This window comes from Ochotona curzoniae, unplaced genomic scaffold (assembly GCF_017591425.1).
Source record: "Ochotona curzoniae isolate NIBS_2020 unplaced genomic scaffold, NIBS_Ocur_1.0 scaffold_2453, whole genome shotgun sequence".
Classification (NCBI taxonomy): Eukaryota; Metazoa; Chordata; class Mammalia; order Lagomorpha; family Ochotonidae; genus Ochotona; species Ochotona curzoniae.
The window spans coordinates 5,904,032-5,929,042 of record NW_024467094.1 but is presented as its reverse complement, the minus strand read 5'-3'; the positions used below and the strand labels follow the sequence as shown (position 1 = coordinate 5,929,042).

General features: G+C 47.3%; 1 protein-coding gene across 2 annotated transcripts in view; it reads right to left on the bottom strand.

The window, feature by feature from the left end:
* Nucleotides 1–25,011, bottom strand: part of GAS7 (growth arrest specific 7) — a 225,957-nt gene that overhangs the window by 87,189 nt on the left and 113,757 nt on the right. The window contains exon 1 of one of the 2 annotated variants that reach the window (XM_041001068.1): nucleotides 2,851–3,077. The exons of the other annotated variant lie outside the window; for it this stretch is intronic. Within the exon in view, the coding sequence (XP_040857002.1) occupies nucleotides 2,851–2,856 (6 nt within the window). The 5' untranslated portion in view covers nucleotides 2,857–3,077. Of the gene's footprint in view, nucleotides 1–2,850; nucleotides 3,078–25,011 lie in introns of those variants that run through there. 2 annotated transcript variants of the gene reach the window in all.

Here is a 25,011-nt window from a genome sequence, read left to right as displayed (position 1 = left end):
TCTAAAGAAAACCCTACAAATAAAATTTTCAAGCATTTTGTCCTGTTCAAAACGAATTCAAGAAATTAAGAAGAGAGGAAGGGAGTGGAAGGTTGGTAACTGTGAGTCGTAGGCTTGGTATCTCAAGCGCAGCAATCTACGGCCCACCAGAAAGGAACTTTAAGAACAAATGGCACAGCTGCCCCACCCACAGATGCTCTGGGGACAAAAGTACCCACAGATAAAACTTGCTTTGGGAGTTGGTGTGGTTTGAAAGAAAAACAGAGGAGCAGGCGTCTGGCACAGTTGTACGTATGTCCCCAGAGTGCCTGGGATCAAGTTCAGTTCCACTCCCAGCTTCAGCTTCCTGTTCAAGCACGCCCTGGGAGGTAGTAGCCTACGATGGCGCAGGAATTAGGGTCCTCATCACCCATGTGGGAAACCTGGACTGAGTTCCTGGCTCCCGGTTTTAGCCTGGCCCAATCATAACTGTTGTGGGTGTCTGCCGAGTGACCAGGGGATGGGAGAGTCAGCTCTCTGTTTTCACTTTGTGCCTTTTAGATAAAATAAACTGGAGCTAAGTAGCAGATAATGTGGGCACATTTGCTGGCCTGTCCATTGCTGCAAGCCAACCTCCCTGGTTTTGTGGTCACTCCTAGCTGCCTGGAGTAAGCCTCAGGCACTGAACGAGGGTGACAGTGATGAATCTCACCATGGAGCTACCATACAGTGCTCATGGCCTGTTCTTGGAGCGGCTCTGATCAAACATTTCTGACTCTGACAGATAGATCCTAATTGGCTGTGAGCCATGAGCCCTGGAGGGAGGTTGGGCCTCACAGGGGCTGGCTGAGTCTCAGAAGGGTACAATTGCTGACTTCACTCAGCTGACACTTCTGGAGCCTTCGTCACCCCTGATGCATACAAACCGGACAAACTGACAGTCAAGAACCTATCTCCATCAATGTTTGGAACCTACCACTATGCCGTGCAATGAACACAGGATATGAACTAGGACCAGACAACCCAGGCTTGAAACTGCCTACCTCACGTGGTCCTGCTGTGACATCTTGAGCAACCCACTTCATTTCTGTTGGGAGTCCTCAATTTCTTCATCTCTAAAATACGGAAGCTAGAGCAGATGGTCTCCAAGGGCATATATATAAATAGCCTAATACTAAAATCTAAATGTTACAGCCTCCGTGTTAAGGACATGCCATTTTTGCGGTAGGAGAAAAAAAAAGTCACATTCACATGTAGACACTTGACTTAAAAAGCCATCTGATGGTTCCTGAAAGGCTGCCCAGCCCGAAAGCAGACTCTGCCTCATCACCTGGGAGGGCTGTGTTTCCAATGACAGGCCCTGTCTACGCTTCCCTGCCTATCCTCCAACCACACTCAAGATCTGAGCTTTATCTGCCTAGCAACTAGATTTCTGCCCTGGCATGCTGGGCTCCTGGCACACTCTAAAGCTAGAATTCACCCCCTCACACACACACACCAAATGTGGGCTCCAGGGAGATGTTCCCAGGAACCTGCTAGCAGGGAGCACTTCTGCTCATCACACATGTGACACCACACACTCATAGTTCGCTTCAGCTTGGCTGTGCCTTCCCAACTGACAGCCTTTCCACACTGCCAAGAACTTTACCTGGGCTCTTCCCAGCAACTTGCAAGTCCCCCAAGTGTTCAGACCTTTTGCTCATCTCGCCTCTACATGAATCACATATGTGGGACCCATAGTGACAGCCAAAGATTGCGGATAGCTATAACCTGGTTACAACCTGATGGCTTGATCCAGGGTCATTTGCCAAGTGTGATCTCCTTACTAGCTACTTGGGCATCCTCTAGGAGCCAGCTAGTAATGCAGGATCCCCTGCTGAGCCCAAGCACCAGATCTGCCTGTGAAAGGTGGCTGGATAATTCAGATACACCTGAACCTCTAAGAGCCTCTGCTGTGTGCTATGCCAGACAGTCACTGACCCACCTAGGGGTGCCCTTGGCTAGGAAACACTGCATCACTTCTTGTGGCACTGGATCAGGGTTTTCTTGGTAGCCACACCTAGTTACAAGATGTTTAACATTAGTCCAGAGAGGCAAAAGAAGAGGATGAGCAATCTTGCCTTTCCCCACAGACCGGATTTCGGTCAGCGTATGGAGCCTCAGGAGAGAGGTTGTCCCAAAGTCTAGGCTGATGAGAACTCCCCCTTCAGAGGATAGAAAGATTGGCCAAACATGGCACTCAGGAGCTTCCTTTGTCACTGTTGCAGAGGTCCCCACCACACTGGAAGGAAATGTCCATCAAAGCTGAAACCATAGTGTGACAACCAAGCAGCTCTCTAACCAACCATTAGGGAGCTGCGAACCCAAGGGCTCCTCTTCACCTTCATGAATGCCCTCACCTTACAAAGCCCTGCGAGGAACCAGGCCAGAGAGCTGAGGCCAGATAGGTAGCAAGAAGCCAGGGTTTATATTTGAGACAAGTCAAGGGCAAGAAGCAAGATTGGGACTCTAAGACCTTGGCTACCCATCACTACCCTACCTCTCTGTTACACGCCTTCAACTAAAATGCCCTGGCTTTTTGCCTCATAAACATGCTTTGGTAACTCTCCTTTTCTTCTTCCAAGTTTGCATAGCAGGTCACATCCTCTTTCCTCTCTGCTCAAGCCTAGAGACTGTGACAGGTGCTGCCCGGCACACAGGGTCCACAGACTGCCCCCGACCCCAACCCCAACCCCATCTCATCAAGCTTAGCAGTCAAGGCCAGATTTCGGAAGACTTCCACACCTGCCTCTTCACAACATTGAAGGGGTTTTAGAGACACGCAGAGCAAAGCGAGCCGAGCACACGTGGGCAGGCAGAATTGATCCTTACCATCATGGGACAGGAGTCTTCCTGCAGTGCAGTCACCTCAGAGAAGAATCTTGGGTCCTGTTTCAAGCCCCCAGACTCACAGCCAGGCTCTTGCTGGCTCCCTCAGTATGACACCCTGTGCAGGAAATGGGGCTGAAGCAAGCAGCCACGCCAGGGCCAGGGCTCCAGGCACCCCAGAGGATGTCCCTGTGGCTTTTCTCATCGCTGTTCTTTCACAAAGAACCCACTGCATTGCACAGTTCCTCCCAATGTGGCTCCAGTGCTTGTTGGGAAATCAACAACTCATTCTGGACTTTCCAGATGCAAAGTTTCTGGAGGCCTGCATTTTTTTTCCCAACTCTCTTTTTCCCCTCTTTCTCAGCTAAAAAACAGTTGGCTAAGGTCACAACATACAATGGCCAAGCCTGTGTCACTGACCAGATACCTCCCACCCCCAAGCTTGTGGACAAGGGGGGCTTTGTCCACTGTATTTTAGGCAGGATTCGCTGGGTCTGTCCAAGCCCTACTGGAGAATGTTTCCACTAACTTCCTCCCAACTCTGAGCCCCAGCCCTGGCTCCAGCTGTGTGAACCCAAGGCCAGATAAAAATCAGCATAAGAAGAAAGGCAAATGCTTCCCCAAAAGAACGCCTGTGTTAGACTGGAAATCTTGCCTACAGGGGCAGGGCATGAGGTCTCCGGCCTTCAGGGTGCCCTGACCACCTGGACAGACAGTGGGTGCAACCAAGGGTGATGCTAGACTCCTCTGATGAAAAGGGCCTGTTGGTTAGAAGTGATAAAAGGTTTGGACTTTGAGGCTAAGACAGTATCCACCAAACAAATGAGTTTAGGGAAGGGCTTGTCTCTTTCGTGAATGTATCGTCTCATCATATATAGACAGTTTCTTTGCAGCAGTTGAGATTTTAGCACATAAAATGCTTCCTATTTCTTGTTTACTCCCAAATGCAAACCTATAAAATTTTAGGAACAGATACTTAATACAGTACCAAACATGGTTTTCTAGACAGGCCAAGGTCCTGGGCCCTGAGTGATATATGTTTTTCTCCTACAAAATATCAATTCTTGTCACTATCAAAAAGATGAAGTTATTTATGAAGAGGTTTCAATGCCAGCTCCTTGGGCAGTGGCTAAAAAATCATCTACTATCATGTAGTGATGGAATGAGGTCAGGGTTAAGCTGCCACTGTTGCAATAGCTGTCAGTTCTAAGACCTTGGGCACGTAATTGCATCCATTTCTTCACATGTAAAATGGAGATAATTACCTAAAGATTAAAACAGCAGAATCCCCGTGCCTCTACATAAACATTCAGCATGTTGTGAGGACAATATCAAGTGCTTAATAAAGACTAGCATTATTGCTGCTATTCCGGGAAGTGGGACCTGCAGTTTACCTGTGCCCCCAAAGTCTACACCCTTAAAAAAGCAACTCAAGTGAAAAATAAACAAAGCTATCTCCTCCTAAGAAGCTACAAAAATGTCCAATAAACATAAAAAGATGTTTAACATCACTGGTTAGGGGAAACGCAAACCAAAACCACAATAAAGTATTATGTCAGTATTATTATAATTAAGATAAAAAAGCAAAATAGAGCAAGTATCGGTGAAAGCATTGAGTCACTGAGAAACTAGTGAACTGGTGGCTGGAAGGTACAGGAATGTAGTCCTTAGGAGAAACAGCATGGTGATTCCTCAAAAGTTTAAACAGAGATTTACCAAATGACCCAGCAACGACATATATATTGGATATATTGGAAATAGATCCAAAATAAGTGTAAGCAAGGTCTTTAAGAGCCATTTCTACCCAATGTATGGTGATACTATGCACAACAGCCAAAACCGTCAGAACAGCCCCAATGTCCATCAACAGAAGGAAGGATCAACCAAAATATGGAGTGAATAAACACATTTTGTGACATTATTCTAATACAGGCTAAAATATGGAATCTCAAGGGTATTATTACTAAGTGAGATAAGCCGGTCATGAAACCACCAACACTGTGTGGGTTTTACTTCTATGGGGGCCTACAGTGGGAAAAGCCATAGACAAAGTAGTTCAGTAGTGACCAGGGTCTTGGGGAAGGTGAAGGAGGGAAACCTTGTGCGATGGGTACCAAGGAAGAAGTTCTGGAGTTGACTGGTGCTAATGGCTGCACCCCGACATGAATGTTCCTAATGCCACTGAACTGTATTCTTGAACACAGTGAGAGATTGGATGTCATCACTGTAGGCCAAGGGATCCTGTAAGCATGTCAACTACATCAGGAGACAGACAAGCAGACTCTCTAGGAAGGGGGAACATCCCCAGGTGAAGCCACTTGAGCCTCTTGCTGAGGCTAAGGAGTAGCTCCACTGGACAATGAGGCTGGACTCCTACAGCAGGACCCATGGCTAAGGTCTGGATGTGGCGTGTCTCTCAAGGGTCCCCATGTTGACAGCATTAACAATGGTGGCAATGTTAAGAGACAGTATGGGATCTTTAAGAGGTGGGAGATCCTTCATGCCAGGGGAGCTGCTCTTAGAAGGAAGGAAGGTGGCTTTCGCAGAAGTCCTGAGCTCTCTCTCGAGAGTGAGTTGCTGGCAGAATGAGCTCAGCTCCTGACTCACTCTGGGGCTTCCTCTCTTGCAGTGTGGCTGCTTGCACATGCGCCCATTGTGACATCACTGGCCACTACGCCTGCACCGGAAGCTGAAGCGATACATGTCCCTGGGGTTGGACTTTCACCATCTTCCATATCTAATATAAGTCCCTTTTCATCATAACCAGCTTGCCTCCAGTATTTCTTTATAGTAACAAAACACAGCAGACTATTGCATTGGCATGGTCTGTCTTACATTTAGTCTAGCGGAAGCCAGGGCCACACAACTGGCAAGTACAGGGTTTTGTTTTTAAGAAGAAGGGTGTGCTGGGGGCAGGAGGAAGCAGAGAGGGGGCAGGGTGGGTGGGAGTGTGCCTCTGATCCATCAAGTCCTGCCTTTCCAGGTCTACATCCCACCTTTTCAATCTCACACCCTCTCTCCTTGGTAGCAAGGGCTCATCTCTACCTTTTCAAAATTAGGAGAATTCTACTTCTCTCCCTCTGTCATTGTGGGTATCTATTCTTTTAGGCATCTGACACTCTCGTCCAAGTGCTGCCACTTGGGAAATTGTAATACAGGCTAAAACATGGAATCACATGGCTGATGTCACTTAATCCCCCCAACCAAGTCATTTTCATTCTGTTATTATCCTTATCCATAGAGGCTGTTGGGTAAACCAGGAAGGCTGAATAGCAGGAAGAAGGTAAGGGGATGACACTCCAGGCCATGTGGCCCATGGCAGCAAAGGCCAAGAGACAAACAAGGAGGAGGTTCAGGGGTAAAGCAACTGAGAGAAGGAGTAGTTGAGAGTTGGCATTGGCTCCTGGGGGGCAATGAGACTACCACGTGATTACAAACTTCTGATTCTATTGTAAGCCAGAGACCAGGGAAGAAAACACTCTCAAGGCTGTGCTTTGTAGAAATTTTCATGACGTCAGAGTATAACCAGGTCAAGGGGGAGGGAAAGACTTGAGACAGAAAATGGGTAAGGGGATTGTCCCTGTCCCCATCGCTGCCTTTCTTCCTCTTTGCCATCATAAATGCAAGAGCAACGCAATGCTGACCTCACACTTGCAACATGGTCCCAAGCCAGCCACTACGAGCAGATGGACATCATGTGGGGAGTTGCCCATTATAATGCTGCTGAGTTTTTCTCCTTTTCTTTCTGTGTGGGGGAAGAGAGGCCAGGTAGGGGGATGCATCACTGTCACCTGCAATCCCAGAATGGGCGCCAGCTAATGTCAAGGGGCCTTTCCAAGTCACCACAGAGAGCTAATGTGATCTGACCAGTGCTAAGCAGAGCACACTAGTCCTCAAGATATTTTACTCATCAGGGTGCTCCAAAGTCAATATCTCAGGGTAGGAAAGACTCACCTTATGTTCTACATAGTTTGCTGTGTGGGTTCACCCGAGCATCCTTTTTTTAAAAAAAGATTTATTTTGATTGTTATTTGAAAAGCGGAGTTAGAGGGGACAGTGTAGTGGCTCAAAAGGCTAATCCTCCACCCTGAGGCACTGGCACTCCAAAAGGGTACTGTTTTATGTCCTGGGAAGGCAATAGAAAGTGCAAACCTTGGGACTCTACACTCACGTGGGCGACCTGAAAGAGGCTCTTGCCTCCCAGCTTCAGATTAGCTTAATTTTAGCTGTTGTGACCATTTGGGGAGTGAACCAACAGATGGAAGACCCTCTGTTTCTATCCTTTTCTCTGTAACTCTGCCTTTCCAATACAAGTAAATATTTTAAAAAAAAAAAAAGCAGTGAGAAATAGGGGGAGAGGGGAATGTAGAGGAAATGATGTTCCATCTGATGGTTTACTCCCCAAACGGCTGCAACAGTCAGGGCTGGGTCAGGCCGTAGCCAGAAGCCAGAAGTCCAGAGATTCTTCCAAGTCTCCTACATGATAGCAGTGGCCTAAACACTTGATACATCTTCTGTAGCATTCCCAAGTGCACCAGCAGGGAGCTAGATCAGAGGTGGAGCTGCTGGGTCTTGCCCTGGCACCTGTGTGGGATGCTGGTGTAGCAGACAGCAGTTTAACTTGCTACACCACATGCCAGCCCCATGTCCTAGTGTCCTACTCCAGCAACTGGTTGAGTTTTAATAATTCCATATGACTTGAGTTGGCTTGGAGAAACACACCACTGGCCCCTGCAAATATGCAGGTTTCTAGCTAGGGGAGTAGGCGGATACATGAAAGACAGCAGGAGACCCGTGATCCAAAGGCATTGTCACTGATAGCCATTTCTCCTGAGCTGAATTTGTCTGAAGCTTAATGGGGTCAGATGAGACCAGCCCTCTTGTTACTGTTCTTTGTTTTTGTTGAATTGAATACCATCAACCAGAACAGGCCACATTTGCTGTAGACCCTTGTCCTCTTTAAAATGAGTCTTGTCTTACAATGATAATTAATAAGAAAGAACATCTGGGCATGGCGATGACTCACTTTTTCTAAATGCTTCATCGGCATGAAGGAGAAAATTATTCATCAGCTTGTGCAGTCTCCAGGGTACAGGGCCTCTGGGACCCACCCTCCCTTGCTCATATGTGGCCTCTTAGCCACATGATCAATCAACCAATTAACAGTCACTAACGACTCTTTCCCCGGCACTGTGGCAGACATGGGCAAGTGTTCCATGGAGGATCTGACTTGCAAAATTTGGAAGATAAATCACAAACTCAAGTGAAAAAAAAAAAGGGCTTGACTGTGGAAGGAGCCTGTAACTGCGCCAAACGATAAATCAGCAGACAATTGGAGCTTTCAGAACCCAGAAGAGGGAGGGGTCGTTGCGGACTGGGAGGGTCAAGGGAGACTTCTCAGAAGAAACGGAATTCGCCTCCCAGCAGGGACAACAAGGAAGGGCTTGACCAGTGGGCCGGAGGGCGGGGGACATGGTGTTGAGCAGCAACATACAGTTTAGGAACCAATGAGACATGGGAGAAAAGGGAGAAGCCAGAACCAGATCTTGCCACGGTGGGTGCCAATGTAGGAGAACATGGTGGAGCTTCTCAGCCATGTTCAAATTCAAAGTAACTGGGTAGGCAGTGGGCACGAGTCTGGAGCTTGGTGTGTGAAGCTGGCACTGTGGCACAGAGAGGGTGAAATCTAATAGGCTGAAGCAAGGTACAGAAAGAAAGAAAGGAGAGAACTGTACACTGAGTTTTCCCTCACCTGAACAGAGTGGGAGAAGGGATTGCACCTCCCTCTCCACCGGCTCCTATCACTAAGACCTTCTTCAGTTCATCTCTAAGACTCTTCTTTTTCTTTTTTTTTAAAAGCTATGCTTTAAAGGCAGAGTGATGGTTGTGGTGGAGGGGAGTCTACCTACTGTCTCAACCCTCCTCCCCCGCCAAATGGCTGTAATGGCTGAGGCTGGGCCAAGACCACGAGCTTCATCCAGGTCTCCCACGGGGGTACAGGGGCCCAAGCACTTAGGTCATCCTCCATGTTTTCCCAGGCACATTTCCCTGGAAGCTGGATCAGAAGAGGAGCAGATAGGACTCAGAACCAGTGCCCATATGGGATGCTGGTGCTGTAGGTGGCAGCTTAACTTACTAGGTCTTCATTGCAGCCTCATTTCCAAGATTATAAAGACAAGAACTAGGTCATCATTATTTTGCTCCGAGCCTAAGTCAGTGCCCAACACTCAGGGACAATGTAGGGGAATCGGGCTGAGTGAATCAACTCCAAAAAAAAAAAAAAAAAAATTCAAAGGGATTTAGAAGAAAGAAAATGTAAGTCAACAGTGTCTCAGTGAGATAAGCACTCCCTGAACACAGGGAGGGAATGTCCCCTGTTTCTGTTGGAAAGAAGGACATAGATGAGAGATGAGCAGAACTATTGATCACAGTCCCATGACCCAGAGAGCAGGAGCACACAAAGGGAAGGACAACATGCTGGGAAGCTGCCATTCATTACAAGAGCAACAAGGGCTGATTCCAGGCCCAAGGGTGTTCTAAGCAGATGGCTCCTACAGGGTGACCACAACCAGAAGGGTCCAAGCCTCTTACACATGCTCTCTGTGTGTTCCATACTCCAAACCATTCCCTGTACCAGGAACCTGTCAGTTAGAACTGGAGTGTCCTCCCACCCCCAGCTGAGGGTCTTCTCAACTTGTCCAGTCTTTCATGTTCTGCTGTCAACAGCTGGCCCCACTGCTGCCTATCAATCAGACCACAAGGTTCTCGGTACGTTCTTTTTTTCAAACTGACTTATGTTCAACTTTAATTCAGCTGAGCCCTAAGCAATAGTACCTAGGAAACCACAGACGTATTTCCTTCTTTTATTATTACAGACTAAAATAATATAACTTAGAAACTGCTATCCCAACATGATCTAAAATTATCCTGCAGATCCTTCCTTGTGAACACGGCACACTTTCAGAGGTATTCTCTCAGGCTGCAGGCAGAAATTCCATGCAGCACACACATACAGCACATACTAGTGTTAGGAGGCTCCTTCCAGCCCCAAATTGCAGAGTAAACTTAAATTTATACTGAGGGGTAGGGTTGTGCTGCAGAAGGTTAGATTGCTATTTGCAACAGGATCATCCCACATCAGAGAGCCCAACTGAGTCCCAGCTCCTCTCCTACTGATCCAGCTTTCTACTCATGTTCCTGGGAAGGCAGCAGAGATCCCTGGCACTCATGTGTGAGATTGGGATAGAGATCTCCTGGATCCTGAATTTGCTCTGACCCAGCCCCAGTTATTGCAGGCATTAGGGTGTGAATCAAGAGACAGAAGATGTCTGCTTGCTTCTCTCTGTGTCTCTTGCCCTTTCTCTGTGGCCCTGTCTTGCAAACAAATGTGTAAATAAACCTCCCATGTGGGTGCAGGGATCCAAGCACTTGGACCGTCTTCTGCTGCTTTCCCAGGAACATTAGCAAGAAGCTGAATTGGAAGTGGAGCAGCCTGGACTTGAACCCACATTCATAAGGGATGTAGGTGCTACAGATGGCTGTTACCTGGCTATGCCCCAGGGCCTGCTCCAAGTAAATAAATCTTCTAAGCAATGTGTTCTCCAGCTTGTGGACCTGAACTAACAGCAGCACAGCAAAGGAAGAGGTGGGGCCCTGCCATGATCAGGAGCCAGCAACCCCATGAAACCCCTTTGCTGAGTTATTCTGAAACCACCAACACAAGCAAAAGCAAGAGAAAATACTCATTCAGTATTAACCAAGCCAAAAGAACGGACTGTCAGAGTTAGGGGGAGAAACAAAACTCTCAAAAGCCATGAGAAAAGGGAAGAGCGTCCCACCAGCCTTTGTCTCTAAGGGAAACGCCCTTCACACTTTTACTACTCTCTGCCCCTGACAGGAGATGGAGGATGTGCACTGCCTTGAACGCTGAGGAGTTGACCTTCTGCAAAAAGGCGCAGCATCAGGGGGCTGTCCTTCCCTCGCCCATCACCCACTTGGGCACAACACTTCCTAGAACCCATGTGAGGAGGAAGCATGGGGAGCCCCAGAGGCCCTGGGGGAAGACTGCTCACCCCCTCTTAAAGGTAAGAGTCCCAAAGGGGAAGTCTGGATATGACCCTGTTGGGAAGTAGGCAGGCCCCTGGCAACTGTGACTTCCCTTGTGTCTTCCATCAGTTCAGAAAAGTAGAGAACCAGGGAACAAAATGACAGCACACACAGCAAGGGGAAGCACTTGATAATGGATTGTAAGATGCACACGTCATTGGACCAAAGGTTAAGTGCTGTGAAGGCAGGTTGGCCTTCCCCTCAGTGGATAGAGTGCCAGGACCAGCAGCAGCCTAAATGTCCTGTCTATTGGTATATGCCAAGTCCACAAGGGCCCTGACTTATTCAAGAGTAATTAGGGAGTGGTGGGCATTTGGCCTGGTGGCTAATATTCACATTAAGGATGCTGTCATCCATATTGGAGTACCTGGGTTTCTGTCCCTGGCTCCTACCTTTAGCTTACTGCTGATGCAGGTGCTGGAAAACAGCTGGGATGACTCAAGTTAGCAAGTTCCTGCTCTCTGGGTGAGAGATGTAGAGTGAGTTCTCAACTCCCAGCCTCAGCCCAGCCCAATCCCAGCTATTGCCAGATTTTGGTGAGTAAACCAGTGGATGGAAGTGCTCTCTGTCTCCCAAACAACAGATACATCAAGTGGAAAAAAAATGTAAAGCATATAGATCAGGGTGAGGAAACACCATGTTAAAGACACATAGGAAGCATACATCTCAGAAAATAATTCAGAAACTCAGCAAAATGCCTGAATGCGAGAACCGTGTCCTCCTTGAAAGAGGAACAGAAAATCACAACAGAAAACTCAGCCCAAATACAGAGGATGACACAAGAATGAAAACGGATGAGGTCAGGATTATATGAAAATTCTAGTATAAATCCACATGAGTGGCTATGGATACCTAAAAATACAAACATCTAAACAAGTGACTTGTAGGGCAGATGCTCAAAGTTCCCCAAAATTGCCAAGAAAAAAAGAAAAAGAGAAAATAAGAAGACAATATTTGAACAGTGTTCCTTTAGAAAGAGCAGGACAAGTAGATTCAAGCTCATCATCCATTATAAAGACAATAAATAACAAAAGCCAGGCTTACAAACAAGCAAAGAGAAAATTTTAACTAGGAAGCCAGATTTTCCTCAAACTCTCCCTTACAATGGCAAAGGAGCATCTCTCATGAGAATCAAAGCCCTATGGGACGCCCCTTGGAATGGTCTGGAAGACATCCCATGCAGATCAAGTTGTCAGGGGTATAGTCAGCTCTGTGGGTGTCCATAATGACTTGTTGAAGAATGGAATCAACTGAACTGCAAATATGAGCTTTTGCCTGAAACATCTGAGATCCAAGACACATCAAGTTGCCTTTGTACTTGTTCGCATGGATTTCAAAAAAATGTTTGCACTCAAATCATCTTTAGCTCCATTTCCACAAACCTTTTGACATAACCCTCATATTTCATACACTAAAAAACCAGGAGGCTCTTGTTGAGCACACAAGTGAAGGTATAACAACTGGCCCTCCAGGTATGGAGGGATAAATCAAGATCAGGAAGAAGACAACAGGAAAGGAGTGACATAAATGCTTCTCAGTGTAGATGAACAGCCAATTCAGGAATACCACCAGCTAAGTCTTGTCACCTGGTGGATCTGGTATCCCAGGATGTGAACTTGGTGCCGGGTATGCCATCCACCTCTTGTCTGGCTCTCATTCCCCCAGGAACCAGGACGGGTTTCTTCTGCACTGTCATTCAAGGCCAGTGCACAAGGCTGGGGCCATGCATGAGAGACTTGCCAACAATGGGGGACTATTCCAGCTCTGGGGACGCTGTGCTGGGACAATCGACACACAAAGTCTTTGTTTCTTGCCTCCACCAAAGTGATGCTGTGCTCTGCGAAACACCACAGTGGCCATTGTCTTTGCTGGGGTTCAGACGTCATCATTTTTTGCACATTTAAGTCTCACAGTGAGTCTCTTTTAAAAATAGTCTTCTTAAACCAGGAAAGATGGAAACATCATCCAGAGGCTGTCATCAAAATCCTCTACCACTCTCCCTCCAAGAGTTGCTTCTGCTTTAGACACCAGAGAATGCAACATAACCTGTTTTTCTTGGGAAATTTAATTTATTTGAAAGAGCAACAGAGAGAGACAGAGCAGAGGGAGAGGGTGAGGTTAAAGGCAGATCTTCCATCTGCTGGTTCACTCTCCAAAAGCTCTCAGTGGAAGCTGAGAGATAGGAACTCCACTCAGGTCTCCGACTTGGGCCATCCTCTGCTAATTTTCCAGGAGCTGGATGGGAAGAAAAGCAGCTGGGACTTGAATCAGTGCTCCAAGATGGGATACCAACATTGCAGACCACAGTTTTATCTTTTTTTAAAAAAATAAATTTAATTTACTTTTGATGATGTTTACATAGTTAAGAAGGATGCATGCCCAAGTGGGCCACTGATTAGGGTTGGGAAGGTGGTGGAATTGGGGAAAGTGGATGAGTCAACTACATCTGATCTCCTTTTTTTTCCCTCCTGTATCTGGGGAAAGTAGGGAGCCTAACCACATTAGTACCCTGGATGGGGTACAGCCACCTGATGTCATCCCAGGATCCCTGATGTGAAGCACGTTCCTAGGGTATTGCTTAAGTGGTTTTGATAGTTCTAAGATGCTGTTGATTTTGTTGCTCCAGGATTGAGGAAATCCTTCCAAGGTTCATTAGCTGATATAGTCCACCTTGGCATCTCCACTTGCCAAGATACTAGCTGTCAAAGGTTGGCCCAGAGAGCTGTCCAATGTATTTTGCTCTCCATAACACTAGATGTCCCCTGCAGGCTTCAATGAACTGGCTGTCACGTCCTCCATGTGCATCTGGCCATGCTGTCTGCTGCACAGGTTTCAACAACCGAGGAGACCCAGTTCTATCACATGAATTCCATGGTCAGACTATACATCCTGTGATTTTCCCTGTGGTTTGAGTTCTAAGTCCAGTGGTTCAGTTGGGGGTCCCCAACCAAACCTCACCAGAGGTGACTCCATACCTGACTTCTGTGTGTGCCAGTCAGTGTAGGGTCCAGCTCAGTCACCCACATCAGCCTATACATATACTGGTGGTTGCAGTCTCCCAGTTAGCCCCCAGCTCCATCAAATATACAACCCAACTGATCCTGCGGCCCAGCCTAATTCTGCCCACCACACACCTGGCCTTCACACACACCAATGGGACCTGCAGCTTAGTTGGGGTGACTGGCAATAACCCCCACCAGGTCCACCCCCAGTGTATGCCAGTGTGTCCACCAGACTGGTCTAGTCTGTCTCTCATCTCATATACATCAATGGGTGTTAGACCTAACAGCCTGACAAACCTTACTATCCAGACCACACTCAACCACTGACACACTCAAGATATGTGGCTGGAAGTGGGCCTGGCTGTGTAGCTAAGGTGATGTCCCAGCTGGACTGCGGTTCCCAATGGTGAGCACCAGACCTAGAATGGGGCTAGTGAACTGGATTGGACATGGTTGCAAATATCCCTTGGCATGAGTGTGAACTGGTTCTGGGGTGTGTCACACTAGGCTATGCTCTAGCACCCAATGGTGCTCACAGGAGCCATGGTGGGTGTAGGATAGGCGAGGTTAGGACTCTTCATCCTCTAAACCATGTGAGAGCTGGGTCTGGGGGTGGGCCAGGCATGACTGGGATATAGAACCCAACAGTAAGAATGAAAATGGGTGTGGGTCAGTTGGACAAGGCTGCTGTTTCTATCAAGAAAGTAGGCAGACCAAGTTAGGCTAGGCCAAGAACACACCAGCATGCTCAAAATCTGCAATTGGGAGGTGACCTGATAGAGGAGCTGGGGGAACTCCTCTGTCAGGATGCAGTTCCTGCAGGTGAGCACAAGAACTGAGGCTGGGAGCAGCCCAAACCAGGCCAGGTTAAAGTACCTGTTGACATATACGTGGGTCAGGTCTCGGGGAGAGCCTGGCTGGGCCAGTTCATAGCACCCACTGACAGATGTGAAAACCAGGACTGGGTAAGGTCAGGCTGGGTTGGGCACATCTGAGTCAACTCACTATTCAGGTTAGACTAGGCTGCAGCACCCACCAGCATGAGCTAGGACTGGGGGCAGTCTGGGCCAAGCCAGGCTGTAGCATCCACTGGTGAATGCTGGGGTGAGGTGAGACATGTCAGATGGGGCCACAGCATCTACCAGCACACATAAACCCTGGTGTCAGGGTAGGGAATAAATGAACCTGGTAGGGTGGTTATAAGGACTCCCTATTGAGCCACTGCTCCTGGTGTGTGTGTGTGTGTGTGTGTGTGTGTGTGTGTGTGTGTGTGTGTCTGTGTGTGTGTGTGAGCGAGCGAACGAGAGAGACAGAGAGAAGAGAGAGAGAAAGAGAGCTGGGACTGGGGACAGACCAGTCTGGGCAGGGCTACAAAACTTGTTGGTTTACATGTGAACTGGGTTAGGAGGAGAGCCAGGCTGGGCAAAGTGACCATATCCACTGGTGCATGCATCAGCCAAAGTGTGGGCTGGTTGGGCTTTTGCATCAGCTGGCAAGGGAATGGGGGCAAGTCCTGTCAGGCTAGATCACAGAACCACCTGGAAAGTGTAAGATCTGGGGCTGGAGGTGGGCCCAATAGTGAAACTGTTGGCACCCTTCCGATGGGCTGCAGCTAGTGAGCATGGGAAGTAGGGCTGGGAGCAAGCCTCGCTGGACAGGCAGAGGGACGTGCTGGCATAGCTTATCTTTTGGACCATGGGAAACAATACTCTCCTTTCCTCAAAAAGTTAAAATGTATACAAAGGTATAGATGCAGGTATAGAGTAGGATTCTTCTGGTGGTTTTCAAGATATTTATTTTGCCACATTAGAGCTTCTTCTTCATTTAAAAATATTTTTGATTTTATTTTTCAATTAGTTTTAAAATCAATAAAACTCTCTTCTGCTCAAATCGGGATATGCAATTCTAAGTTCACAAGATGAGGCTACTTCATATAGTAGAAAATCGAACTACAAGATAAGCTTATTTTGGTGCATTAAAAAAAAAAAAAGGTGGCTTAACCCACTGCATCACAGCACTTTCTCTTCCAACTCGTATTTTGTGTGTCATCCTTGCACTGATTGAAAAGGTTCTATTCCATTACATCAATTTCATTATCTTAAAGATAAAGCTGTCCCACATGAAAGATAGCAAAGAGATTTTTTTTCTTTGCTACTCCCAATGTGATCCAAATTACATAGAAAAATATTTACACACACACACACACACACACACACCACCTAAATACAAGGAAAAAAGAAAAGAATCTCCCGGGGCTGGCTCAATTGGTTAAATTCTCACTTTGTAAGTGCCAGGGTTTTATATATATACCAGTTCATCTCCCAGCTGCTCCACTTCCAATTCAGCTCTCTACATGTAGCCTGGGAAAGCAGTAGAGGATGGCCCAGTGTTTTGGGACCCTGCACCCACATGGGAGTCCTGAAAAAGTTACTAGCTCCTGGTTTCAGATCAGCTCAGCTCCAGCATTGCAGCTATTTGGGGAAGTGAACCAGCGGATGCAAGATCTTTTTCTCTATTTCTCTTTCTCTGTGTAAATCTGATCTGCCTTTCCAATAAAAATAAATAAATCTTTAAAAAATCTCCTGCTTCAATCTTTAATTACATATGCTTTTTTGCCTCTCTGAAATTTTCTACAATAAGCATATTAATTTAATGCATCTAAAATTATTTTTATTATAAGCTAATGCATAAAAAGAGCATTACTTGGAATATTCAAATCAGACTAGCAAAATTCTCCCACATATCCCAACTCACCTGCTGACATCTAAAATGAACATCATTTATCAAACTAGAATTTACTGAGCTATCTTTCAAATGGGACAGCTTTATCTGTAAGATAATAAAAATGATGTAATGGAATAAAACCCTTTCAATCAATGCAAAGATGATACACAAAATATGAGTTGGAGGAGGAAGCTAGTGTTGTGATACAGTGGGTTAAGCCACCAGCTGCCACATACTGGCATTCCACATAAGGCTTGTTGGAGTTCTAGCTGCACCACATTCAATTTAATTCCCTGCTAGTAAGCCCAGGAAAGCAACACAAACTGGTCTGAATTCTTGGGCCCTTGGCAACACATGAAGAAGACTTGGATGGAGTTCCTATCTCCTAGCTTTTTCCTTGTTCAGCCCTGGTTACTGTAACAATTTGGGGAGTGAACTAGCAGATGAAGATATCTCTTTCTTTCTCTCTCTCTCCCTCTTTCTCTCTCTCTTTCTCTCTTTCTCTTTCTCTCTCTCATGTTCCCTTTCAGATACATGAATCTTAAAGACAGATAAAGAGAGAGAGAGAGAGAGAGAGAGAGAAGACCCTAGCAATCATTTGATCTCATCTTGCCATTTTAGAGATGGGAAACCTGAGGCCCAGGGTCAGGGCTTAGTCACCACTTCCCCAGGGTCAGCACAACATCCCTCCCTTTCACCCAGAGGCTGCTCCAGCCCTGGGTGCAGATGTCACCCTGCTGGCTAAGGGACTGGTGTGTGCCCAGGAGGCAGAGCTGAAGCTAGAGCTCCAGTTAGCACCCAGCTGACCTCAACACTGCTCTCTGAAAGGTGACCTTTTCCATAAAGCCCGGCTGTGTTCAACCACAAGCCACTTCCCATCTGTTTGCAGTCAGTGAGCCCCACAGAGGGAGGAAACATCTGTGTACACAGGAGGAGCAAAGGCAGAAACACATTGGATGTTCCCTTTCAGCAAATGCTCTTTTGCCATCCCTTCCTCTCCCTTCCCCCACCCCGTCTCCCTACTTACTGAGATACCAAGCTCCCCTAAAAAGAAGAAGACTGGAAGATTCCAGAAACTTCTAGAAACACTAACCTCCATTCTGCTACAGATATTCCCAACACTAGGTGGGCATAAGTTGCACTAGGGCTGAAGTGAGATAAAGATAGAAGACACAGGTCTGACTAACATCTTTGTGGGCCACAGACAACTATATTTGCTCCAAACCCAGCTTCTGACCTCCAGCCAAAAGTTCAAATTGAGGTCTTGTGCCTTACCAGCCATATAATTTTGAGCAAGCCACCTTACCCCATGAATGTGGAGACATTACCACCTACTTCACATAATTTATGTAATGACCTATAAGAGGATAAAGCCAATACTGGGTATGTCTCATATTAGCTCTTCCTCAAACCTTCCTATTTCTAATAAGTCCATGAGAAATACCACCAGATGAGATCACTGAAGCAAAGTTGCCAGGCCCTTCCCAACAGCCTGGGCTAAATTCTCTGACACTTTCTTACCACTGGGAGACAGACAAGGCCCACAAATGACCAAGAGGAAGCCAAGTAGTAAGTAGAATTCAGAGAACTACCAGATGGGGCCAGTAAATCCCATGTGATTGAGAAGTCCAGAGTCCCCCAGATCATCCTTGGGAGTTGGTGTGCTGAAGGAAAGGACATCAAGTTCTTGATCAAGATCTGTACACCAATAACGCACAACCCTGACAACTACTGCAAAGCAGGCTATACGTTCCTTCACTTGAACTTTCTTGCCATGGGCCAAGGAAACCCAAGAGAACACTCCTTGCTATGTCAAGATCCTGAAGATGAGCCAGACTGGATAATAGGGAGGAAAAAAAGAAGGGTTTCCGTTTTTTCTCACCATTGGATGTCCTCAAATTCTATTGCCTGTGTTCACCACTAGATCCCATCTTACTGTTGCTCTCGGTTTGCTAAAGCGCTATCTATGATGATGCTGTAACTTGATATACAAAAATCCTAGGAGGAAATTACTTCTTATTTTCACTTTATAATTGGGGCTGGTTTGAACCAGCTGTTCGGGCCCTTGGGGTGGCCCCATTCCTCCCCACTCCAGGCTCCCCCTGACTCTGGCATCTCCCCCTCCTCCTCTATCACTGCGGAGGCTCCCCTGCAGTGCCTAGCAATCATCTTTCCAAAGGCAAACACTCCAGTGGGGGAAGTCACAGTGGCAGCTGTGGGAGCTGGGACCAGACAAACCTCTAATTATCAATTTGACACGGCAGAAGAAGCTAACCACGGATTGCCACCCAGGAACATCGCACAGTCCCAGGGGTGAGAGGCAGGTTGCTTAGAGGATGGGAAGAAAAGTATCTGATTAAGCATTTCCACAGCAAAGAGCTCTGACCAGCACTCTGAGGTACAAGGACACCCTGGTGGAAGATGAACTGGGCACCCCATTGTGTGTGAGCAACCCTGTCTGCCCAAGCAAAGCAAGCAGCACAGGCAGCTAGCAGCTCAGTTCTCACACTAAGATGCTCATACCCGGTGACCAGGGAGCCCTCTTATCTAGGATGAGTTCTGGAGGCCTGGGTTCAACCCTCCTCCAGCCCAGGCAAAAAGCCACCCAACTCTGGCTCCCCACTTCTAGGCTGACTCCTAGAAGATGTGGGCCCAAGTTCTAAGCCCCACTCTCTCCTCCCGTGGACCCTCTGGTCTGGTTGACCTGTGATGAGAAGTCAACTCATACTCATCTGTGTTCCCTGGTACAATAGTGGTCCCATGAGATTACAAAGAAGCAAACTCCCAATGTAATATCATAACACATGCATCCTTCCCATGATTGCAGTGGTGCTGGGGAAACAGCTCAACTGTGTTATCAGTCAATAAAAGCAATATGAACAGTGCATAATATTTGATTGTACTTGATCATAAAGAACTTGATTACTAGTTTAGATATTGACCATACTTTTTCTCATGACCTTTGAGTGATTCCTTCTTAAAGAACAGTTCTTAGGGGACCAGCACCATAGTATTGTAAGCCAATCCTACACCTGTAGCATTGGCATTCCATATGGGTACCAGTCCATGTCCCAGCCATTCCACTTTTGATTTAGCTGCCTATTAATGGCCTGGGAAGACAATGGAGGAAAGCCTATGGCCTTGAGTCCCTGTACCCATGTGGGAATCTGGAAGAAGCTCCTGACTCTCAGCTTCAGACTGGCTCAGTTCTGATTATTGAGGCTTTCTCTCTCTCTCCTTTTTTTCTCTCTCTGTAACTCTTTCAAGAAAAAAAAATCCTAAAAGAAATCAGTGTAGGAGTGAGTTCTTGGCTTAGCTGTTAAAATGTTCATGTCCCACACCAGGATACTTGGATTTGGGCCCTAGCTCCAGCTCCTGACTCCAAGCTTCCTGTTAATGAAGACCCAGTGGTAATCCTTCAAGGAACTGGGATCCTACCACCCGCGTGAGAGACCCAGATGGAGTTCCTGACTTTCAGTTGCAGGCCCTGGTCCATCCAGGGGGCATTGTAGGCACACGGCCAGTGAAGCAGCAGACAGGAGCCTGTGTGCTTTCACTTTCTGCCTCTCCAATCAACAAACATTTCTTTATAGAAAGCTGACTGTAAAACAGTCTGCCACAGCAGCAGCATCCATGTTTATCACGTGTCATGACTGTTCAAAGAGGCCATGAGGACTGACGGAGCGACACTATCTAGATCTCTGTAAGGCATTCTGTGTGTGCCCAGTGATGCAATCCACTAGTGACGCATTTCAGAGCAGAATCTGTCAGCCTGCCTGGCAAGTGGGTGTCTGATTTTCCTGGGGTTCCCCACGCACAAGGTGGGGGTGGAAGAGAGGGAGACTGCAAGGCTTTGCCCACATGCTTATCCATTTCCATCCTAGGAGGGAATTTGGACACTTCAGTGCTATCAGGGGTGCCCGCATTGCAAAGGAAAGAGATGGGCCATGGCTTGGTCAGAGCCAAGAAAACAAGATTCCAAGGACCTAAAGCCCTATGAGCAAATGTACCAGGGAGGACTTGTTCTCTTGGCTCACACAAAGAAAACCAGAGCCTTTAGCCAGAGGGATGCTGCAGGCAGCCAAGTGACCACCCGTGAATCAGCAGTCCGAGCTACCTATGCCAGATCTGAAATGCGTGTACATGACCAGCTTTTGCCTACACAGTTTTAATAAACAGCTGGTCCCTACCGATGACCTGAAGCAACTAACATGGACCTTCTTAACATGATTCTGATCCCTGGCCGATGAGGTCACAAATCATGGTGTCATGGGAAGGCAGTCGGGACGAGGTCTTGAGGAGGTCTGGATGCATTAGGCATCCCCAAGTCAGCTGTGCTGATAGCTGTGACCTTCAAGGGCCATGAGGTCATGAGGGCTATCTCCTCGAGGACAGATGAGCACATCATAGGTGAGGATCAGCTCCCATTGGAGTGGCCTTGCTACAAAAGCAAGTCCTGCCCTTCTTACTCACCTGCTACCTCCCACTCTCCTGACCCCACCTGATGCCAGCGCCATGATCTTGACACTAGCCAACCATGTCCATTTTCCTTATAGAAGGAATGTATAGAAGGAATGTATGCTGGGACAGCAGCACAGAGCGTGTTGTGGCTCAGGATGCACAAGCGTAAGACATTTCTCCATGCTGCCTAAGACGATGGACCGAATCATTTGACAAAAATAGCCCTGAGCCATTATCTACTGCCTTCACTGGACATAAGTAGGGAGCTGAATGATGGGAAGTAGAGCAGCCAGGACATGAACCAGTGCCCATATGGGATGATAGCTAGTAGATTAGCCAATTATTTATGTCATTTCATCTGCCCTCTTAATTTCTTCTCGTTAACTAGGGATCCCAGCCTCTCTGTCTGCACTGGCCCAGTGTCTTACTATGATGGACAATGACAGTGACAGGTGTGGGTGTCCCCTCCACACTCAGCATGACAGTAGTAATGCTAAAATGCCAGCAGGCATCAGAAGGGGTCATCATACACACGATGGGGTCCACCCTCGTCTTTTCTGAATCATGAAATGTTGAGTAGTGCCCAAAATTTGCATTTCTAGAAAGCTCCTCAGCATGCACCTGCTGCAGCTGTGGGCCCCACTGAATTTGAGGAGATAAAAGTCTCTGTTCTCAATCTATCTATGGACCAAGTTAATTAGCATTCAGTAAACTGATAAATTCATTTTCACAAGGAAACAGTCCCTTTGACATTTATATGTAGAACATAGTACTTCTACATACAGGCACTAGCTCACAGATTCCCTAACCATACGATACAGGTTCCAAATGAAACAAATCACAGCAATGATTCCACTCTTGGCCTCCATGCTGGCAGGCAGCAGAGATGGCAGCAGAGACGGTCAGAGACTGCAGCAAACTGAAAAACCAACTACCTGCCACTTGCACTCTGTGGCCATGAAGACCAGAAGGGCTTGGTGTTGTCTGAGCTTTTTGCTTTGGCAAGAGAAGCCAGAAATGTGAAATTTTTGATGTGAAATGTGCCGATTCTGAGATGTTGGCAACCAACTCAAAATGTTTTAAATAAACCCCGGGCAAAATACACAAACAAAACAGTAACAAAAGACTCCCACAGCTCTGCACTTGATTTTGCTCACTGGCCACCAACGTGCCAACCCTGGGTATAACTGTTGGGTATTTGCAGAAGCAAGCCGTTAACAAGGGACTTCCCCAGTCTTAAGGATGGAAGTGTCTATGGAAAGCTGTGTACACTCCCCAGGAACTTCAAACATATGGCCAGCTCCCACCTACCTCCTGCAGCCCGAGCCTAGCCTTGTTTGGCAGGGAGGCATAATTCAAAGTGTGGACACAGTGCATTAAGTCATCACCTACACTGTTGGCCTCACATATTGGAGCTTGATTCAAGTTCCAGTTGTTTCACTTCCAACCAACTCCCTGCTAATGCAGTTAGGAAGGCAGTGGAGGACTGTCCAAATATTTGAGCCCCTGCCACCCGGGGGGGCAGGGCGGGACACTCGATGGAGTTTCAGCCTCCTGGCTTTGTCCAGTGTCCACCCTAGCTGTTGCTGCCATTTGGGGAGTGATAGATATCTCTTGTTCTGTCTGTCACTGTACCTTTTAAGTACATAAATCTTTTTTAAAATAAGGTTTCTTGGACAGATAGGAAGAGGGTAAGCTTGGCCTCTTGATTTCTGGAAAGAGGGGTGCCCCATCAGCTAATGAGTAGGCTTGGAGGGGAAGCAGGTGAGAGAAAACAATGACAGGTGCAGGAATGAGGTGTTCATTACGAGCAGGGCAGGGAGACTGAGAAAGGGGTGAGCAGGGGAGAACAGGTTGGTAGAAGAGTAGGGATTTGGAACCAGGGAGGATGTGAGGCAGACACAGCAGCCTGGGGGAGCAGAGATGTCAGACTCAAAGGGTCTGAGTGTGAGAGGATGAGCAGAGATATCCACATTGCAAGACCGAATGGCTGGAAGCCAGTACCCTGGGAACACAGAGCATCCAGGCAAAGAGGGCTGGATCTGCCTCATAAGGCAGGGGAATGTGTGTCGTGGGGCCACAGAGTGCCATAGCAGAGGCTGCAGAAACTGCACTCTGCTCTCTGACATACCCCAGGCCCTGGGAGGAGGCCCAGGGACCACCTCCCTGTCCCCAGACCTCCCACTTCCCAAATGGTCCACATACTCTTAGGGTATATCCCTGGCTCTACCCCATCAAAAACCTTCCCTCCTGTTTCCAGAGATGCCAGGGTCTCCCTACTTAGGGAGTCATGGCCAACTCTAGCATGATGTCAGAGCTCATTCAGCCCCAGCTGGATACCAGCACTTTGCAGATTTTTAAAGAATTAATCTGATGGTAAAGACCACACTTTATGTCACAGCCCAAGATACGTGCACTGTGATGCTTCCGGCCCGCGGCACCTGCAGAAACTGGACAGGTTCCCATTGTGGTTTTTATGCTGCTTGATACAGATTAGATGTGTGTGTGTGTGGCTTGGCATGCACAATGGTCAATATATATATAGCTGGATGAGTGTGTGGTGCTGTGGTTAAGGCACCACTTGGGAGTGTCTATGTTGGGCCCTGCTCCACTCCAGACTCTGGCTTCATGCTCATGGAGAATCAGCAGGCAATGGCTGGGATGCTCTTAGCTTTCTGTCACCCAAGGGGGAGACCAGAGGGAGTTTGTCATGCCTGGTTTTGGCTTCCAGTTCTGGCAGCTGTAGGAATTTGAGAGAGAACTGTGTTTGAAATCTCTCTTTCCTCTTCCTTCCTTCTGTCCTTCCTTCTTTCCTTTCTTCCAGATTGGTTTATTCTTCTCTGAAAGGCAGAGTTACAGAGATAGAAGGACAGAAATCTTCTATCTGCTGCTCACTTCTCAAATGGCAGCAACAACTGGAGCTGGGCTGATCTGAGGCTGGGAGCCAGGAGCTTTTTCTAGGTGTCCCAAATGGTTGCGGGAACCCAAGCACTTGAGCCATCCTTCATTGCCTTCCTAGGCAGGGAGCTGGATTGGAAGGGGAGCAGCCGGGACATGAACTGGGACCCATATGAAATGCTGGCACCACAGGCAGAGGCTTAGCTTGCTATGTCACAGCGCTGGCCCCTCTTCTCCTTTCAAATAAATGACAATACATACACTATTTTCTGTTTTTAAAACTGCTTTATCCGCCTTAATCTCCCCTCTCAGAATTTCCTTCTGTATCTGTAACTCCATCAAAAATTCTTAACAACGCTTCCTTTATTGCACTTTTCCTTGACCCACTGAGAAAGAAATAAATTCCCAGTGCTCAATCTCTCAGCCCCAGCAAACCAGATAACCCCCACAGGCCTTTAGATTATGAACATGCAAATTTCCTCTTTTCAAGAACAGAGCACAAGGGGCAAACATTTGGTGTGGTGGCTAAGATATGCTAATTGGGACACCCACACCCCATATCATAGCGCCTAGGTCAAATCCCTATTCTGCTTCTGCTTCTAGCTTCCTCCCGATGTACATGTGGGAAGCAGCAAGCGATGGTTCAAGAACCTGAGTTCCTGCTACATACACGAGTGATCCAGGCTGAGTTTCCTGGCTCCTGGCTTTAGCATAGCCAAACACCAGTAATTACAGCCATTTGGAAAATGAACCAGTGGGTGGGAGATTGCTCTGTCTGTCTCTATTCATTTCTGCCTATCACGTAAGATGAAAATAAATATTTTTGAGGGAGGGGATAAAGGGCAAAGGTCAAGACTATAGATTGATTCAGTGCTGTTAAGTTATCTGTACACTGTCTGCTCCTACAGGAGAGGGAACTTAGTGAGAATTCCTTTGGCTGTCCCTAAGTCCACAGATGCCCATTTCACCCAGT